The sequence below is a fragment of the Meles meles genome, unplaced genomic scaffold, assembly GCF_922984935.1.
Source record: "Meles meles unplaced genomic scaffold, mMelMel3.1 paternal haplotype, whole genome shotgun sequence".
Lineage (NCBI taxonomy): Eukaryota > Metazoa > Chordata > Mammalia > Carnivora > Mustelidae > Meles > Meles meles.
The window spans coordinates 57090-78159 of record NW_025721177.1 but is presented as its reverse complement, the minus strand read 5'-3'; the positions used below and the strand labels follow the sequence as shown (position 1 = coordinate 78159).

The following is a 21070-nucleotide window of genomic DNA, read 5'->3' as shown; positions in this document are numbered from 1 at the left end:
GAGTTTTTTGGTCGCCGATAGGTTTGCCACTATCTTCTGGTTGGAGCTATTGTAGAAAGTGCTGGGGACAAGCTCCAGTTTCAGTCCTTATCTGAAATAAGTGGAGCGGGGCATCTGTTGGAGTTCTCTAGATCCCGATCTTAACTTAAAAAAAGGGTAAAGTGGCAAACAGGGTGTAGTGATTGGAGTCTGTTCCTGGGTCTTGGTAATAGAGACTATGAATACGTTGGACCCTTCACCAGATGCTAAAAATGCAAACGTCACTTGGTCCTCCTGGAACCCTATAATCAGGAGAAAGGGTTGAAAGTGGAAAGATCTCTGTGGCATCCAAATGGATTGGATTCTGCTGTACTAAGTGGAATGTAATTTATCAGTAGAAAAGATGAGCTTAAAATGCTATTAAATGTATATACAACACCATTGTTCTCCATTCCTGTGATTATGGACATCAGAGTTCTTTACATACTTAGATAATTGTGGACATTTCTCCTATAAACATTGGGGAAACAAGTGCCCCTTTGAATCACTATCCTTCTATCCTTTGGATAAATACATATTAGAGCAGTTGATGGGCCATAGGGTAGTTATATTTTTTATCTTTTACTTTATTTATTTGATAAAGACACCATGAGCGGGAAGAGGATGAAGCATAGTCACTGCTGAGCATGAAATCCATGGCATTGTTCAATCTGGGATCATGACCTGAGCCAAAGGCAGGTTTTTTAACTAACTGAGTCACTGAGTACTTGTTAGGATTACTTCTTGGGAGCCCTGAGTAGTTCTATTTTTGACATTTAGAGGAATCTCCATACCATTTCCAGAGTGTCTGTACCAACTGGCATTCAGACCAACACTGTAAGAAGGTTCTCCTTTCTCTTAATCCTCACCATCATGTGTTGTTTCCAATCTTACTAATTTTAGCCAATCTGACCAGTGTGAGGTGCTATTTCATTGAGGTTTGATCTGTATTTCCGTGATGCTGAGTGATGTTGAACATTTTCTCATGTGTCTGTTGGCTATTTGTTCATACACAATAGAATATTACTATACCATAAAAAAGAATGACACATTGCCATTAGCAACAACATGGATGAAAGTAGAGGTGTTGTTAGGTGAAATAAGTCCATAAGGGAAAGTGAAATATCTTATTATTTCACTCATATGGTATTTTGAAACACTATTTAGAAAAAAAAAGGGGGGGGGAAACCTAGGGGAAGGAAAGGAAAAAATAATACAAAAGGAAGTCACAGAGGAAGGCAAACCATAAGAGACTCTTAACATTAGGGAAGAAACGGAGGGTTGCTGGCGGGGGAGAGGTCATTGGGGAAAAGGTAACTGTGTGATGGGCATTAAGGAGGGAGCTTGATATAATGAGCACTGGGTGTTATTTGCAAATTTTGATTCACTGAATTCTACCTCTGAAAGTCATAATATGTTATATTAGAAATTAAATAAATTAAATTTACAAAAAAAGCTCTGCTATTGTGTTTTCTTTCACATTTAAGGTACATTGGGGAGCTTATGTTGCTAATAGTTATTGAGGGTTGTGATGTTAACTAGATGTTGCTAGAAAATATTGCTATACCTTGACAATGAGCTCTCAATCTGTTTTCTAAGGAAGGATACTGGTGAGAAGGTGATCTTGTCAAGATACAATGAAGGAAAATTGAAGAATTGCCTTAATTTTCACCTTAAGGAGAAATAAGTGTATTTTTAAGTTCATGGAATGAATCCAAGGTGAGCCCTACCACCTATGTATTTCATTGCAATACTTGTGTGAATTATGGTTTAAGTTACACTTAAATTTATCTTTACTTTTCCTAAGAAAATTGTCGATTGTGTAACAAATGATCTACTATGTATGCTCATACCTTCCTAGACCAACCACTAAAAACATGAGGTATCACTGCTTTCAGGACATAAAGCATGCAAAGCAAACCAACAGAATTATGTGACAAGGAACTAATAAGTGGGATTGGAGACTATGACAATCTTTGCTAAAATGCCAGCAGGTGAAGGAGTCAGTGCTCAGGGGTTTGTGGACTGACCAGAAGAGGACACAGAGTTGGTTGTGGGCTGAGTCTTGAGGAGTGGACATTGAACAGATTCCCTGGGAGAATTAAGAACAGGCAGGGGAGCCTAGGACAGAGGAGGAAGCTTCATGCCTCTCAGGGAAGGATATGATTCATTTAGAGTGAAGGAAGATTATTTACAGTGTCTGGATTAAGACATGCAGTTATACATACTCTCTCACCAGGCCTTAATGTACTGTTGAATTCTATTGGCTAGTATTTTGGTGAGAATTTTTGCATCTGTGTTCACCAAGGATATTGATCTGTAGTTCTCTTTTTTGGTGGGATCCTTGTCTGGTTTTGGGATCAAGGTGATGCTGACCTCATAAAATGAGTTTGGAAGTTTTCCTTCCATTTCTATTTTTTGGGACAGTTTCAGGAGAATAGGAATTAGTTTTTCTTTAACTGTTTGGTATAATTCCCCTGGAAAGCCATCTGGCCCTGGGCTTTTGTTTGTTTGGAGATTTTTGATGACTCTTTCAATCTCCTTACTGGTTATGGGTCTGTTCAGGTTTTCTATTTCTTCCTGGTTCAGTTGTGGTAGTTTACATGTCTCTAGGAATGCATCCATTTCTTCCAGATTGTCAAATTTGTTGACATAGAGTTGCTCATAGTATGTTCTTATAATTGTCTCTATTTTTTGGTGTTAGTTGTGATCTCTCCTCTATCATTCATGAATTTATTTATTTGGGTCCTTTCTCTTTTCTTTTGGATAAGTCTGGCCAGGGGTTTTTCAATCTTATTAATTCTTTCAAAGAACCAGCTCCTAGTTTTGTTGATTTGTTCTATTTTTTTTTTCAGTTCTATTTCATTGGTTTCTGCTCTGATCTTTATGACTTCTCTTCTCCTGCTGGGTTAGGGTTTATTTCTTGTTCTTTCTCCAGCTCCTTTAGCTGTAGGGTTAGGTTGTGTATTTGGGACCTTTCTTGAGAAAGGCTTGTACCACTATATATTTTCCTCTCAGGACTCCCTTTGCTGTGTCCCGCAGATTTTGAACCATTGTGTTTTCAATATCATTTGTTTCCATGAATTTTTTCAATTCTTCTTTAATTTCCTGGTTGACCCATTCATTCTTTAGAAGGATGCTTTTTAGTCTCCATGTGTTTGGGTTCTTTCCAAATTTCCTCTTGTGATTGAGTTCTAGCTTCAGAACATTGTGGTTCGAAAATATGCAGGGAATGATCCCAATCTTTTGATACTGGTTGAGACCTTTTTTATGACCCAGGATGTGATCTATTTTGGAGAAGGTTCCATGTGCACTAGAGAAGAATGTGTATTCTGTTGCTTTGGGATGAAATGTTCTGAATATATCTGTGATGTCCATCTGGTCCAGTGTGTCATTTAAGTCTTTATTTCCTTGTTGGTCTTTTGCTTGGATGATCTGTCCATTTAAGTGAGGGGAGTGTTCAAGTCCCCTACTATTATTGTATTATTATTGATGTGTTTCTTTGATTTTCTTATTAATTGGTTTATAGAGGTGGCTGCTCCCACGTGAGAGGCATAGATATTTATAATTGTTAGATTTTCTTGTTGGACAGACCCTTTGAGTATCATATAGTGTCCTTCCTCTTCTCTTATTATAGTCTTTGGCTTAAAATCTAATTGATCTGATATAAAGATTTCCACCCCAGCTTTCTTCTGATGTCCATTAGCATGGTAAATTGTTTTCCACCCCCTCACATTAAATCTGGAGGTGTCTTCGGGTCTAAAATGAGTTTCTTGTAGGCAACATATAGATGGGTTTTGTTTTTTTATCCATTCTGATACCCTGTGTCTTTTGATTGGGGCATTTAGCCCATTAACATTCAGGGTAACTATTGACAGATATGAATTTAGTGCCATTGTATTGCCTGTAAGGTGACTATAACTATATATTGTTTCTGTTCGTTTCTGATCTACTACTTTTAGGCTCTCTCTTTGCTTAGAGCACCCCTTTCAATATTTCCTGTAGAGCTGGTCTGGTGTTTGCAAATTCTCTCAGTTTTTGTTTGTCCTGAAAGCTTTTTATCTCTCCTTCTATTTTCAATGATAGCCTAGCTGGATATAGTATTCTTGGCTGTATGTTTTTCTCATTTAGTGCTCTGAACATATCATGCCAGCTCTTTCTGGCCTGCCAGGTCTCTGTGGGTAAGTCTGCTGCCAATCTAATATTTTTACCATTGTATGTTATAGACTTCTTTTCCCAGGCTGCATTCAGAATTTTCTCTTTGTCACTAAGACTTGTAAATTTTACTATTAGGTGACGGGGTGTGCACCTATTCTTGTTGACTTTGAGGGGGGTTCTCTGTACCCCTGGATTCTGATGCTTGTTCCCTTTGCCATATTTGGGAAATTCTCTCTAATAATTCTCTCCAATAGATTTTCTGCTCCCCTCTCTCTTTCTTCTTCTTCTGGAATCCCAGTTATTCTAATGTTGTTTCGTTTTATGGTGTCACTTATCTCTTGAATTCTCCCCTCGTGGTCCAGTTGCTGTTTGTCCCTCTTTTGCTCAGCATCTTTATTCTCTGTCATTTGGTCTTCTATATAACTAATTCTTTCTTCTGCCTCATTTATCCTAACAGTGAGAGCCTCCATTTTTTATTGCATCTCATTGATAAATTTTTTGATTTCAATTTGGTTAGATTTTACTTCTTTCATTTCTCCAGAAAGGCATTTTATATCTCCACAGAGGGTTTCTCTACTATCTTCCATGCCTTTTTTTGAGCCTGGCTAGAACCTTGAGAAATGTCATTCTGAACTCTAGATCTGACATATTACCAATGTCTGTATTGATTAGGTCCCAAGCCTTCGGTACTGCCTCTTGTTCTTTTTTTTGTGGTGAATTTTTCCACCTTGTCATTTTGTCCAGATAAGAGTATATGAAGGAGCAAGTAAAATAGTAAAAGGGTAGCAAAGACTCCAGGAAAATGCACTTTAACCAAATCAGAAGCGATCCCAAATCGTGGGCTGGAGAAAGGGGATAAAAAGAGGTTCAGAAATAAAGAAAGGAAAAATTAAAAAAAGAAAACAAACGAATAAAAAATATAAAAAAGAAAACATATATATATATATATTTATATAATATATTAGATAAACTAATTAAAACGTTAAAAAAGAGAAGGGTAAAAGTTAAAAAAATTTAGTAGAAGAAGAAAAAAATTGAAAAAAAAATTAACCACAAGACTAAAGAATCATGGGGAGAAAGCCATGAGTTCCGTGCTTTGCATTCTCCTCCTCTGGAATTCCGCTGCTGTCCTTGGTATTGCACCTACTCTCCTTGGTGAACTTGGTCCTGGCTGGATTTCTTGTTGATCTTCAGGGGGAGGGGCCTGTTGTAGTGATTCTCAAGTGTCTTTTACCAAGGTGGAATTGAACCGCACTTACCAGAGGCCGGGCTAAATAATCCGCTTGGGTTCGCTTTGGGAGCTGTTGTTCCCTGAACGCTTTCTGTAGAGTTCCAGAGGATGGGATTGAAAATGGCATCCTCCCATCTCCGGCCTGGAGGGGGCAAGAGCCCAGGGCCCCACTCCTCAGTGCACCCCCAGAGAACAGTGCCTAATCACTCCCATATCCCCAGCCTCCAGCCGCACTCCATGCTCAAACAACCTGTGACCAGTTCAAGGTAACCCCGAGCTGAGAGCTCACTCCTCGCCTCTGTCTCTGTGGCCGGCTTCCCTGTTTTAATACCTGCAAGCTCTGCAACACTCCAACACCCCTGATCCTTCTGTGACCCTGCGGGACCTGAGGCCACATTGACCCTGCGTGGGCTTCACCCTGATTTAGCCTCTGGAGCAATGTCCCTCAGTGGAACAGACTTTTAAAAGTCCCAATTTTGTGCTCCATTGCTCTGCCATTTGCCGGGAGCCAGACCCTCACCCCGCTGTCTATCTTCCTGTCGCTTTGGATTCACTTCGCCAGTCCTACCTTTCAGAAAGTGGTTTATTTTCTATTTCTAGAATTGCTATTCTTCTTCTCTTCGATCTCCTGTTGGATTTTTACTTGTTTGAAATGTTTGATCTCCTGCTACCTGATGTAGTCTCAGCCTGCTAATTCTCTGCCATCCTGACTGGATCCTGGTATTTTAATTTAAGAACACACACTTGCAAAGAAAGAGTGAGTAATAACTTTTGGATATTTTCTTCTGGTGTTTAATTCCTTGTCATGCTGGTGCTCATACTCAGGACTGGTTCTTTATGTCAGGCAGTGGTGGAAAACTGACACTTTGTATCAGAGGACACTTGCTCTTTATCTTATATTTTTTCCTGATTCGGCTGCTTTGCTTAGATCTTTTCCTTCAGCAGCATAATGGTCTGCCCTCTAAATCTGGCATTCACTCTGCAAAAGACATGATGTTCTCTTTTGTGGGCAGAAGTTCAGCTTCCAAGGAACTCATAAGAGACGTTAAAAAATGCAAAACTATCAGTAATGTTAAATTAAAGGTAAGACGTGCAACACTATGCTGGAAGGCCAAAGAACTCTCCATGGGGTGTTGGTGAGTAATCTTAAAGAGTGGTCAAGATTTCATCCAAAGAGATGCACAGTGGATATGTGAGGACTGCAGAACACTAACTGGTGGAGACAGAAATGCCTGATGACTGTGGAAGAGTTCAATTTGAATAATGCCAAGGGAATGTGAGGAGTAGTTATGGGAGAGTAGATCAGAAAATTAAGGCAGGTGTACATTGTTTTCCTGGAGCAAGTCTTTCTTAACTGAGCTTCCACAAGACAATAAAGCCTTACATAAATTAAATTGAGCAATTATTTTCTCAACTCTCTGAAAATTACTGCATAGCTACCATCAATTTAGAGGCATAGGAGAGAAGTTAATTCATTACATATAATGGGTGCCTGGGGCGGTTAGATTTAATTTAATTCCTTCTGAGAACCTCAAGTGAGAAAGTCTAGTCTAGATTCTAGGTAATGAGGAGCCGTGGAAAACATGTGATTTTAAGTGTGACGTGATAAAGCTATGTTTGGGGTAAATTTAACTGTCCATCAGCAGAGTTTAGGACGATTTGAGGAATGTGAAACTAAAGATTACTGGAGCTTTTGTAACATGAAAAATTATGAAGGAAATCAAAATGGTAACTGAAAGAAGGTGGTGAAAACACAAGATTTATTAATTCACTGATTTCTTTTAAATATACATGAGGTACCTACTAAAAATCAGGTATTGTGGCTACTACGATGGGCAAAAAAATAGATGTAGCTATTACTGCCTATTGGTGAGTCAGATATTGAGTAAAAGAAGCACAAACCCATATAAGTTCTTAATAAAGATAATTGATATGATGGGAGGTTTCTCGGTGCATGTCACAGTAACATAAAGTTGGCTACAGCAAGATTAATGTATTTGGAGGAACAGATATGCCTATGATAGAATGAGGCTTTTTTATATATAGTGAGTTTGGAATTTGTTGTATCATTAGTGAGAAACTAGTGGAATTCAAAATCAAGCTCCAATTATGATAGCAATCTCCTATCTCCTTTTCCTGATCACAGGATTGTTATTTTAGTGATGGTGGGGTTTTATGTGATTCATTATAAATTATAACCTTGAGACCAATGATCCTTAAAAGCCACTGTTTCATTCTTCCATTCGGATACTTACTAAAGGATACTTTTGCAAAAAGTGTAATGACTCTTGCATAAGGTTATAAACACAAACACAAATGAGATTTTCCCTCCTTGTAAGTTATAGATGCATAATCACTGCATTTTATATACTGTGTGTTCTGTTGTTGAAAAACTGGCTCTACTAAAGCATATCCATAGATTTTTTGAGCCGACAGAGAAACAAAACTGTTGGAACTCAAATAAAAAGTAAGTGAACAGAAGTTAAAATAAAGAAACATAATTTTTAAAATTTAAATGTTTTTGAACCTCAACTCTATGGTCAACTAATCTTCGACAAAGCAGGAAAGAATGTCCAATGGAAAAAAGACAGCCTCTTCAATAAACGGTGCTGGGAAAATTGGACAGCCACATGCAGAAAAATGAAATTGTACCACTTCCTTACACCACACACGAAAATAGACTCCAAATGGATGAAGGACCTCAATGTGAGAAAGGAATCCATCAAAATCCTTGAGGAGAACACAGGCAGCAACCTCTTTGACCTCAGCCACAGTAACATCTTCCTAGGAACATCGGTAAAGGCAAGGGAAGCAAGGGCAAAAATGAACTATTGGGATTTCATCAAGATCAAAAGCTTTTGCACAGCAAGGAAACAGTTAACAAAACCAAGAGACAACTGACAGAATGGGAGAAGATATTTGCAAACGACATATCAGATAAAGGGCTAGTATCCAAACTCTATAATGAACTTAGCAAACTCAACACCCAAAGAATAAACAATCCAATCAAGAAATGGGCAGAGGACATGAGCAGACATTTCTGCAAAGAAGACATCCAGATGGCCAACAGACACATGAAAAAGTGCTCCACGTCACTCGGCATCAGGGAAATACAAATCAAAACCACAATGAGATATCACCTCACACCAGTCAGAATGGCTAAAATTAACAAGTCAGGAAATGACAGATGCTGGCGAGGATGTGGAGAAAGGGGAACCCTCTTCCACTGTTGGTGGGAATGCAAACTGGTGCAACCACTCTGGAAAACAGCATGGAGGTTCCTCAAAATGTTGAAAATAGAACTACCCTATGACCCAGCAATTGCACTACTGGGTATTTACCCTAAAGATACAAACGTAGTGATCTGAAGGGGCACGTGCACCCGAATGTTTATAGCAGCAATGTCTACAATAGCCAAACTATGGAAAGAACCTAGATGTCCATCAACAGATGAATGGGTAAAGAAGATGTGGTATATATACACAATGGAATACTATGCAGCCATCAAAAGAAATGAAATCTTGCCATTTGCGACGATGTGGATGGAACTAGAGCGTATCATGCTTAGTGAAATAAGTCAATCAGAGAAATACAACTATCATATGATCTCCCTGATATGAGGACATGGAGAAGCAACATGGGGGCTTAGGGGGATAGGAGAAGAATAAATGAAACAAGATGGGATTGGGAGGGAGACAAACCATAAATGACTCTTAATCTCACAAAATAAACTGGGGGTTGCTGGGGGGAAGTGGGATTGGGAGAGGGGGAGGGGGCTATGGACATTGGGGAAGGTATGTGCAATCGTGAGTGCTGTGAAGTGTGCAAACCTGGTGATTCACAGACTTGTACCCCTGGGGATAAAAATACATTATATGTTTATTAAAAAAAAAAAATTGGAAGGGGAGGCGAACCATAAGAGACTATGAACTCCGGAAAACAACCTGAGTGTTTTGAAGGGTCAGGGGTGGGAGGTTGGGGAACAGGTGGTGGGTAATGGGGAGGGCAGGTTTTGCATGGAGCACTGGGTGTTGTGCAAAAACAATGAATACTGTTACGCTGAAAAAATAAATAAAATGGGGGAAAAAAGATGTGGTATATATAAACAATGGAATACTATGCAGCCATCAAAAGAAATGAAATCTTGCCATTTGCGATGACGTGGATGGAACTAGAGGGTATCATGCTTAGTGAAATAAGTCAATCAGAGAAAGACAACTATCATATGATCTCCCTGATATGAGGACATGGAGATGCAACATGGGGGGGTTAGGGGAATAGGAGAAGAATAAATGAAACAAGATGGGATTGGGAGGGAGACAAACCATAAATGACTCTTAATCTCCCAAAATAAATTGAGGGTTGCTGGGGGGAGGTGGGGTTGGGAGAGGGGGAGGGGTTTATGGACATTGGGGAAGGTATGTGCAATCGTGAGTGCTGTGAAGTGTGCAAACCTGGTGATTCACAGACCTGTACACTAGGGGATAAAAATACATTATATGTTTATTAAAAAAAAAAAAGAAAGGATGAATACCCAACTTTTGTAGCAACATGGACGGGACTGGAAGAGATTATGCTGAGTGAAATAAGTCAAGCAGAGAGAGTCAAATATCATATGGTTTCACTTATTTGTGGAGCATAATAAATGACATGGAGGACATTGGGAGATGGAGAGGAGAAGGAAGTTGAGGGAAATTGGAAGGGGAGGCGAACCATAAGAGACTATGGACTCTGAAAAACATCCTGAGGGCTTTGAAGGGGTGGGGGTGGGAAGTTGGGGGAACCAGGTGGTGGGTAATAAGGAGGACACATATTGCATGGAGCACTGGGTTTTGTGCAAAACAATGAATATTGTTACCCTGAAAAAATAAATAAATAAATTTTAAAAATTTAAATGTTTTTTATAGATCTGCCATTGAAGATATTGTCAGGAGCGTTAATTGTTCTCCAATACCTTTAGGTCCTAGAAGAACATTTCCAATAAAATTTAGAACCAAGATAAAGGTCTCAGTAAGGAGTTTTTGGCTTCTTAGTATTGAAATTAAGAATTATTCTAACTTCAAAGAAGGAGCGATTTTGATAGTAAAGCATAATTAGTAGACTTGCTTCCTTGAATTAGAAGTCCTAATTTTGTTCTAGTTTATTGATTATACTGTATCCATGTCCCATTCAGTTTGCTACTTCACATAGAGAACTTTTATGTATTTTTTTATTGTGTTTTAATTAATTAATTAATTAATCAATGAGAGGGAGAGTGTAAGATGAGGGGAGAGGGAGAGAGAATATAAGCAGGTCTAGTGTGGAGCCTGGCATGGGGCTCAATCTCACAACGCTGAAATTATGAGTCAGATGCTGAAATCAAGAGTCATATGCTTAATAGACTGAGCTACCCAGGTGTCCCCACGTAGAAAATTTCTAAGTTAACAAGTCATTATGAATATTCTGATTTCCCATTTCTTAGCATCTAATTACTAGAGTCTCATGATACTCAGTTCTGACACAGCATGAGTTAAGAAAAGATGATAGCCTTGACTTGCCTTTACTGAGAGGACACAGCATGAACAAGCTCTATGATAATGAAACTCATTATGAAGAACAATGAGCATTCCATTCTCATTCTTGCTGTTTGTATTTTCTACTAAAACACAAGTGTCTTGTGTCTTGTGGGAAGAATCAACAAAGCAGACTTGGAATTTTTGAAAATGTGAAAGAAAAGATACTATGGAGCATTATGCCTCCATCAGAAAGGATGAATACCCAACTTTTGTAGCAACATGGATGGGACTGGAAGATATTATGCTGACTGAAATCAGCATATTATATATGATATTATGCTTGACTGAAAGTCAAGCAGAGAGAGTCAAGTATCCTATGGTTTCACTTATTTGTGGAGCATAACAAATAACATGGAGGACATGGGGAGATGGAGAGGAGAAGGGAGGTCAGGGAAATTGGAAGGGGAAGTGAACCATGAGAGACTATGGACACTGAAAAACCACCTGACGGTTTTGAAGGGGCGGGGGTTGGGAGGTTGGGGAACCAGGTGGTGGGTATTGGGGAGGGCATGTATTGCATGGAGCACTGTGTGTGGTGCAAAAGCAATGAATTCTGTTACTCTGAAAAGAAATTTTAAAAATGTAGGTAAATTCATTTCTTGAGATGGGGAATAAACCATAATTTTAGCTTTTATGGTTGTGTTATGAATGTCCACAAAAGTCTAGACTAACACAAAGGGATTTAGAGAAACAAATGAGTGAGCTGCTTTTAGGAAATCCAATTGAGGGGCGCCTGGGTGGCTCAGAGGGTTAAGCCTCTGCCTTCAGCTCAAGTCATGATCTCAGGGTCCTGGGATCGAGCCCTGCACTGGGCTCTCTACAGAAAGCCCACTTCCCCCTCTTTCTCTCTGCCTGCCTTCTTGACTACTTGTGATCTCTCTCTCTCTCTCTGTCAAATAAATAAAAATATTTTTTTAAAAAGGAAATCCTATTGAAAGTGCTAAAAGTGCTGAAGAAAGTGTAAACAGAAGTCTATAAAAGATTAAGTTTCAAATGGGACTATGAGATTTAATGAGATCCAAACACCAATATATGGTAACTAGTAGCCAGCTATATTTGTCGTTCACATTTTCTCTGAGACTATAATCTTTTCGTTTAGGAACATTGTGTTATACCAGTCTTGCCTTTATGTTATACCTTCTGTCTGAGCTGCCTCCCTGACTAGATGCTGGGAGAGAGTAAGACATAGAATCAGAATCTCAGGAAGAGAAAGACACTAGTACCTCATCTGGTTCTGTACCTTCCATTAAAGAAAATCCTTGAGTTCTAGAATCACTCATTACATTCTTAGGTGAATCCAAGTTTTCTTTTTACTGAGTTAGAAATCAGGTTGGTGACTGTCAGCAAGATTCCTAATTCTACCCAACATAGCCATCATAGGACATGTCTAATCTTCCTTCTGCCCAACATTTCTTTAAATAAAAGTGAAAATACCATAAAACTGAAATAAACTATAATCAGTTGTTACCTCGATGAGATGACATTATTAGGTATCACCCCATAGCTGTACAGTCATGACCTAATAATAATAAAAGTAACCACCATGTATTGAGTCAGTGAGCAACCACAAAATCCTGGACTAGGGATTTTACTTAGATTTTTTTTCCCCTAATGTGTACATGAAACCAACAATGTGAAGCATTTGTGCAACCAACAGGGGAATTACTGTTATTCTCTAAGTTTGCCAGTTGACAGAGGTGCTGTCACTTACTTTAGGGGCCCAACCTGACCCAGGTTCAGGTCTGACCATAAATCCTGGTTCCTTTACTATCTATGCTCCTTTATACAAATTGCAAGCACATGCCTTATTATTAACTGTATTATTCCTGGTAAAGTGCATTATGTAAATTCTGGGTCCTTTTAAAACAGTTGATCTTTGGGTTGTAGAAATAATCCAAATGATCCTCGCTTAGATAGTATAATTTTGGGGAAACTGTTTTAAATCAAGATCAAGAGGCAGATCACTAGAAGAGGCAGTTTTGTTAAGTCTCATCTCGCATGGGACAGAGTGGGAAGTTGTCTTGTCAGCAGTCAAGAAAGGATACATCAAGGCATCTTCATACTTCCCAAATCTTTAGTTGAGTCCAAGGAACATTTTATTGTAAGTTTTTGTGACTGTTTATTTCAGTGATTAAGAAGTATAATTAATAAATAAATGACAGAGATTTAGCACAAAGTTCATGTATAATATGCATGGTATATACAATATATTTATATGATATAGAGATATATATGACTTATCCAAGATATACTTATGTTTAGGTTTATATATATAATACTTTTTCATCACAAAGAAAAAAGTACAAATTCATAGTGGTAAATAGAAATGTTTACAGAAAAAAGTAGAAGTGTTTAAAAATAAATGTAATAATCACCTTTGCAGTATTCCCTTACACTCCCCCAGGTCTCTTGATAATTTGAGGAATATGCAAGTATTCTTTTCTTTGTCCTCACATGTTTTTCTTTTTTCTATTTTTTATTCTTTCATTTTTATTTTTTTAGACTTTTTAAAAATGATTTTGTTTATTCATGAGTGACAGAGGAGGGAATTAACATCCAAAGTATAGGATAACTTGTTTAAATAAGAGGTGCCTTTTAAATTTACAGAGATTGATTATTTTTCAAAAACAGTTTTGCAATTCATACTTGCAAATCAATGGTGGACATGCCTTTTCTCCTCAAAATCACGGGATAGCATAAAGTTTTTAAACTTTGGCTAATCTGTTGAGTGAAAAACTGTATGTCATTTAGGATGCAAATATTTTTAAAAATTTTATTTATTTATTTGACAGAGAGTGACACAGTGAGAGAGGGCACACAGGCAGGGGCAGAGGAAGGGGGAGAATCAGGCTCCCCACCAAGCTATGACCCTCAGGCAGGGCTTGATCCCAGGACTCTGGAATCATGACTTGAGCCAAAGGCAGACACTTAACAATTAAAGCACCCAGGTGCCCTCATGATGCATAATTTGGATGTCTAGTGATGCTGAAAATCTTTCTCTGTTTAAACATATGTTTATATGTTGAATTATAAAACTATATAATGTAATTATAAGGACCATTATATGTCCTTTGTGGCTTGTCTGTTAATATCCTTCACTAAATTTTCTATTGCTTTTTATTTTTTAGTTTACTCTTATTAATTAGAAGAACTTGTATATATTAAAAATATTATTTTGGGGGGCAACTAGATGGCTCATTCAGTTAAGTGCCGTGTCATGATGTCATGGTTGTGGGATCAAGCCCATTGTGGGGCACACAGTTCAGTGGTGAGTCTGTTTGAGATTCTTTCTCTCCATCTCTCTCTGCCCCTCCTCATATCTAAAATCAATACATATAATCTTTAAAAATTACTACCTTTTTGTTGGTCATATTCATTCAGAATAAATACTTTTCCCAATCTATTATCTTTTACATTTTTCATAAAAGTTTTGGCAAATGATTATTTTCTGTCATAAAATAGGGTTAGCTTAGGAAGATCCCTTCAGTATGTGTGATGGTTAATTTTATGTGTCATCATGACAAGGCTAAAGGATGTCCAGACACTAGTACAATATTATTTCTGCATGAGGTTTTGAGGATTTCTCCAGAAGACATTTCTGGTAGGAGGAGTAAAGAAGATTACAGGTGGTCATCATCCAATCTGTTGAGGGCCTGAACAGAACAAAAAGGCAGGGGAAGGGCAACTTCTTTCTGTGCTTGAACTGAGACATCCATCTTCTCCTGCTCTTGGACTCCCTTGGGCATTCAGATTCAGCCCAGGGCTTAGAACATCAGCCTGAATCTTTGGCCTTTGGACTCGGACTGAATTATACCACCACCTTTCCTGATTTTCCAGCTTACAGATGCAGATTGTGGGCCTCCTTGCCTCCATAACTGCCTGAACATATTCCTATAACAAATCTCTTATAGATATTACTGTCTATACTTCTGGCTCTAGTTTTGTGGGGGAATACTGACTAATACAGTCTGTTACAAATTTTTTCTCTAAAACAATTGTCATACTTTTTTATTGTGAAGTTTATTTTTATACTTTGAGACCAGGGCTAAGTTTCCTTTAATATCATTAGCACAAAGGTTAGCTTTATAGGACAAACTGAAATTCTTTCCATATTTTCCTATGACCTAGAAAGAAAGGGTAAAATATTTAAAATTTGGTAGAATCAGCTATAAAACCCACTGGAGTGAGGTCATTTGAAAGGTAGATTTTTAATTAATGGCCCATTCTGTGATTGTGTGTCCATGAAGATTATTCATCTCCTGGATCAAATTTCATAGTTATCCTCAAGATTTCATTTGGTGTCTCACAGTTGCTCTTATATCTTAAATCCTTCTGATACCTTGTTTTTTATAAACCCAACTTTATGTACCTTCAGTTTATCTCTTTTTTAAAGTCATATGACAGATGATCTGTGCATTCCTAAACCTACTCATGGTTGTATATCCCTTTAATTATATCCCTTGACATACACATTCTCTTCTACTGTGGCAAATTAGCAGGTGATGGAATGCCTGGCAGTTTCTTGCAGCTCTGAGTAAGCTGTAGACTCTAACCATTCTTTTATGGTTGGGGAGGATCCCACTCTGCTTTTTTTTTCTAAGGGGTTGCTACTGAAAGACCCGCGGATCCCCATACCCAAGAATTCAACACTGCCACAGGATGCAAACAGCAAGAGGATCTTTATTGTAACGCGGGCGCCTGCGGGTGGTCAGCAGCTCCTGCTAGCTGAGCACACCAGGCTGGGGTGGTGCAGGGTTTTTATAGACAGGTACAAACAAGTTTTGGGTGGGGCGGAGCTGATTGGCTGACAGTTTGAACATTTGAAAAAGGCATACTTGGTGTTAGCGGATTGGCTTTGGAGGACCCACGCGCGCGAAGACGAAGGCGGGAAGGGGGGGTAGAGCGGGGAAGCGGGAAGCGGACTTACAGAAGCAGATGCTTAGTTACAGGAACCTGATTGGTCTATTTAAATTAAGCATAGTCAGGCGTTGGGTTCAAGACAAAGACATAGCTGTTTGTTCTGGCGTGGCGGCCTTGTTTCAGCACTCTGGAAAAAGCCCTCAGCAAGGAGGAAGGGAGTCTTTCATTCCCTCCTTTTTCTTTATCATGGATAGAATCTTATATCCATTTGTCCTGTACTTATATTATGTCAGTTTGGGATTCGGCTTGTTTGAGCAGTTGATATTGCTGTGTCAGTACCATTGTCTGGATTACTGACAAGCGGTCTTTGATGAACTGAACAAGCTTATTTAGGATGTAAGGGCCAATTGCTAAAATCAGTAATAGAATAATAAGGGGTCCCAAAAGGGTGGATAATAAAGTGGCGAACCAAGGTGACCGATTGTACCAGCCTTCAAACCAGCCTTGCTGGGATTCAAAATCTCTTCTTCTCTGGGCCAATCTTTCTCTGAGTTTATCCATTGTCTCCCTAACTACCCCTGTTTGATCAGCATAAAAACAGCATTCCTCTTTGAGGGCTGCACATAACCCTCCTTCTTTTAGGAATAACAAGTCTAACCCCCTTCTGTTTTGTAGAACAACCTCGGAAAGGGAGGTTAAGGATTTTTCTAAGGCAGTGATTGACTTCTCTATAGCCTCCAAATCAGCGGTCATGGCAACTTGTAATTGCATAAGCTGGGTGCTTTGAAGTAGGGCAGAAGTTCCTGTCCCAATTCCTGCCGCTATTCCCCCGACTCCTAACAATAGGGCTATGGTTAGGGTTATGGGTTCTCTCCGATATCGGAATCTCTCTGATCTGGCAGGACCGGGTTAGGTCCTATGGCTGCAGAGGGGGATTTAATTGAGAGTTTTATAGTAAATATGAGTCCTTCGTCATAATTTTCCTTATAGAGTCTAAGGCCCCAGCTATATCCTTTTGTCCAGTGGACTGCTTTCTTTCCAGACTCTGTGAAGGTAATCTTAAGGGGGTGACATCATGCATTTTTACAATGTTTTCCATCATTTTCCCTTCCCCAAAATGTTCCCAGCTGATGGGAACAATTAGCTATTACAGTGATAAAATCCCAATTTGAGGTGGGTTTCCAATAGACATCACCTGTAGTTTCACATCCCCAGGCCGCACAGTAGAAGTCATTAGGGCCTCCACATTTATAGGCCCGTCCTCTAGTATTACTATTCTTTGGCGCGGGGCAGACATAAAAGGGGAATACACTAAGTTTGTAACGTCGTGGTCCGTCTCCACATCCCCGGTTAGGGGGCGACATTCCATTGCTTGTAGGGGATGTTGGTGGCTTATGGGGATCATCGTGTTGACCTATGTCCCAAGATCCCATAGCCAGTTTACAGAGATCCGGATACAGGGTAGGCCACCATGTATTAGGGGCGTGTTGGGCCGTACTGGACCAGATAACTTCCCCCGTTTGAGAGAGAACCTGCCAGGTTAATTGCTTGGGGAGATGTGGGCTGGTGCCATTTATAGGGGAAAGGAAAGAGAATAAGCAAAAGAGTAAGATCAACGGCGAATGAGTCTTATCTTTAGTGGGTTTGGGGAGCGTTGGACGGTCCATTCCGAGTTCTGAGGGTGTCCTGTTTGTTCTTCCGGGTGTGCCGTTTTCACATGGGAGGCGTGGATCCAGGCTGCAATCCCGTCAACTTTTAGCACCGTGGGCATTGTCAGGAGTACCGTGTGGGGTCCTTTCCAACGGGGTTCAAGGTTTGTGGCTCGATGTCTGCGGACCCAAACGATGTCTCCGATTTTGTAGGGATGAGGCCGCAATGAGGCGTTAAGATTTTCCTCGTAGGCGGCTGCCAGGGGTTTCCAGACCTCTTGTTGCACCAGCTGCAAGGCTTGCAGATGGGCCTGTATGGAGGGGGAGGGGGAATGAGCAGAGATATCTGGCGCAAAGAACGTGACAGCGGGGGGCGGAGCACCATAGAGAATTTCGAAGGGGGTTAATCCATGGGGGCCTGGAGTATTTCTGGCCCAATAGAATGCTAGAGGTAGGAGCAATACCCAATCTTTAGAGCCAGTTTCAAGCAGTAATTTAGTTAGAGTCTCCTTAATGGTCCTATTCATTCTTTCTACCTGTCCTGAACTCTGGGGTCTGTAAGCACAATGTAGTCTCCAATCAATCCCCAGCAGCTTGGCCACCGACTGACTTACCTGGGAGACAAAGGCGGACCCGTTGTCGGACCCTAGTACCTCGGGCATTCCATACCTTGGAAAAATTTCTTCCAGTAGCTTCTTGGCGACTATATTGGCGGTTTCCTTTTTGGTAGGAAAGGCTTCTGCCCATCCTGAAAAGGTGTCTAGAAAAACTAAGAGGTATTTATATCCATACATGCCAGGTTTAATTTCGGTAAAGTCAATTTCCCAATGTGTGCCAGGTCGATGACCACGTACCTGGACACCTGGTCCAATAATAGTCTTCCCAGGATTGACTTGGGCGCAGGCTTTACAATTAGCGGCCGCTTGACGAAGAAGGAAGTTTTGTTTGGGGAAGTAGTTTTTTAAATTGGCCCTATCCATAAGAGATCTCATCTTGTTCGCGCTCAGATGAGTCAGCTGATGGAGGTGATTTATTAGTTCCTGCGCCATCTTTATAGGTACTATGGCCTTTCCTCGGTATTCCCATCGGTTTAGGGCTGAGTTGTAATTGGCCCCTATCTTCTGTATGAAATCCAAGTCGGCCTCCTCATAATTCCAAATGGGGGTCTCATCTGGCTCTCCTATCTCAGTGAGTATAGTAACAGTTAATAGTTGGGGCCCCAAAGCTGCCTGTTTGGCTGTCGCATCAGCTAGGCGGTTTCCTCTCGCCTCGGGGGTATCCCCTTTTTGATGGCCAGGGCAGTGCATTATGCTCAGCTTCTTGGGGAGAAATAAGGCTCTTAATAGGGCCAATATTTCGGTCTTATTTTTAATCTCCTTACCGTCAGAGGTTAGTAGTCCCCTCCGCCGATAAATTTCTCCGTGAATATGGGCAGTGGCAAAAGCATATCTGCTGTCTGTATAGACATTAAGATTCTTACCTTCTGCCAGTTGGAGGGCCTGGGTTAAGGCGATCAATTCTGCCCGCTGCGCCGAGGTGCCTTCTGGTAGCGCGCTTGCCCATACAATTTGAGAGTCGGTCGTGATGGCCGCTCCTGCTCGTCGTTTTCCATCCTGCAGGTAGCTACTGCCATCAGTATACCAGGTCAGGTCTGCATCCTTCATGGGCTGGTCAGTTAGGTCGGGCCGTGTCCCATGTGTTTCAGCAAGGATCTGGTGACAGTCATGCAATGGTGCCTCCCTAGGAGTGGGCAATAAGGTTGCGGGGTTAAGAGTCACTATAGGTCCGAACTGGATCCTGTCTGAGTCCAGGAGGAGGGACTGATAATGAGTCAGGCGGGCATTAGACAGCCAGCGGTCTGGTGGTTGGCGGATTAAAGACTCCACTGTATGTGGAGCCAGGATGGTTAGGGGCTGTCCCAAAGTTAGTTTGGTTGCGTCCTTGATGAGGACCGCGATTGCTGCTATCATTTTTAGACATGGTGGCCAGCCTGCCACCATGGGGTCTAACTTTTTGGACAGGTAGGCAATAGGGCGTCTCCAAGGCCCGAGCCTTTGAGTTAGGACCCCCTTAGCAAATCCTTGTTTTTCATCAACAAAGAGGTCGAAGGGTTTTGTTATGTCTGGCAGGCCTAACGCCGGAGATGTAAGGAGTGCTTGTTTGATATGGTCAAATGCCTGCTGTTGTTGCTCAGTCCAAACAAAAGGAGTATCTTGTTTTGTTAAGGGGTACAGAGAAGCCGCTATCTCCTCAAACCCCGGAATCCATAGTCTACAGAAGCCTGCGGTCCCTAAGAATTCCTGCAATTGCCTGTGGTTTTGAGGTGCGGGAATGCCAGAGATAGTCTCTTTTCTCGCGGCTGTTAGCCATCGTTGGCCATTATATAGCTCATAACCCAGGTAAGTGACTTTAGTCTGGCAGATCTGGGCCTTCTTTGCGGATGCCCTATATCCCAGTTGGCCTAGGGTTAATAGGAGGTTCCCAGTACCTGTTCGGCAGTCCTCTTCATTGGTAGCCGCTAATAGAATGTCATCGACATATTGGAGCAGGATCAGAGAGGGATGTCTTACCCGTAAGTCGGCCAGGTCCTGGTGAAGGGCTTCGTCGAACAGCGTTGGGCTATTCTTAAACCCTTGTGGTAGCCATGTCCAGGTTAACTGACCTGATATTCCCAAGTCTGGATCCTTCCATTCAAAGGCGAAGAGGGGCTGACTCTGAGGACTTAGTCTCAAACAGAAGAAAGCATCTTTGAGATCTAGGACCGTATACCAGAAGTGGGTTGGAGGCAGGGAACTAAGTAAGTTGTAAGGGTTGGGCACCGTAGGCTGGATGTCTTCTACCCTCTTATTGACCTCCCTCAGGTCTTGGACCGGCCGGTAATCATTGGTGCCAGGTTTCTTGACAGGTAACAGAGGAGTGTTCCAGGAGGACCGGCATGGGGCCAAAATGCCCTGGTCTAGTGACCGCCTTATGTGCGGTTTGATGCCCTGGTAGGCCTCATTGGACATAGGATATTGCTTAACATTGACAGGAACGGCCGTTGCCTTTAATTGTATGTGAATGGGGGGCTGCTGGATAGCTAGTCCCATTCCTCCTGTTTCCGCCCAGGCATCCGGGTAAGACGCAAGCCAGGACTCTATGTTTCTCTGAGGTTGGGAGGGCTCCTCATGTAGTCTATATTTTTCTTCTAACTGTAGGGTAAGGATGTGTAAAGGAGTCCCGTTGGGGCCGGTCACAGTGGCCCCCTGTGGCTCAAAATGGATTTGAGCCTTGAGCTTGGTTAATAAATCTCTCCCCAGGAGTGGGTAGGGGCAGTCAGGCACATGAAGGAATGAGTGAGAAACTTTACCTGAAGCCAGATGTACTTTTCTCTCCGTAGTCCATTTATATTGTTTTCCTCCTGTTGCTCCTTGAACCCATGCCACCCGGTCACTTAATGGTCCAGGGCTCTTGGTTAAAACGGAGTGTTGAGCCCCTGTATCTACTAAGAAGGTGACTGGTTGCCCCCCCAACGGTTAGGGATACCCGGGGTTTGGGGGGGGGCTCCTGACCCTGACGGCCCTAGTCTTCGTCTAAAGCCATAAGTCTTGTGACTTGCT

General features: G+C 41.1%; 1 protein-coding gene across 1 annotated transcript; it reads right to left on the bottom strand.

The window, feature by feature from the left end:
• Nucleotides 1-17434: 17434 nt before the first annotated feature.
• On the bottom strand, nt 17435-20560 carry LOC123936078 (protein NYNRIN-like). Its single transcript, XM_045996851.1, has 3 exons — nt 20312-20560; nt 18086-20155; nt 17435-17782 (listed from the first exon to the last, which is right to left on the bottom strand). Exons 1-3 carry the CDS (start codon nt 20558-20560, stop codon nt 17435-17437), a joined length of 2667 nt encoding a protein of 888 aa, XP_045852807.1.
• Nucleotides 20561-21070: the final 510 nt, after the last annotated feature.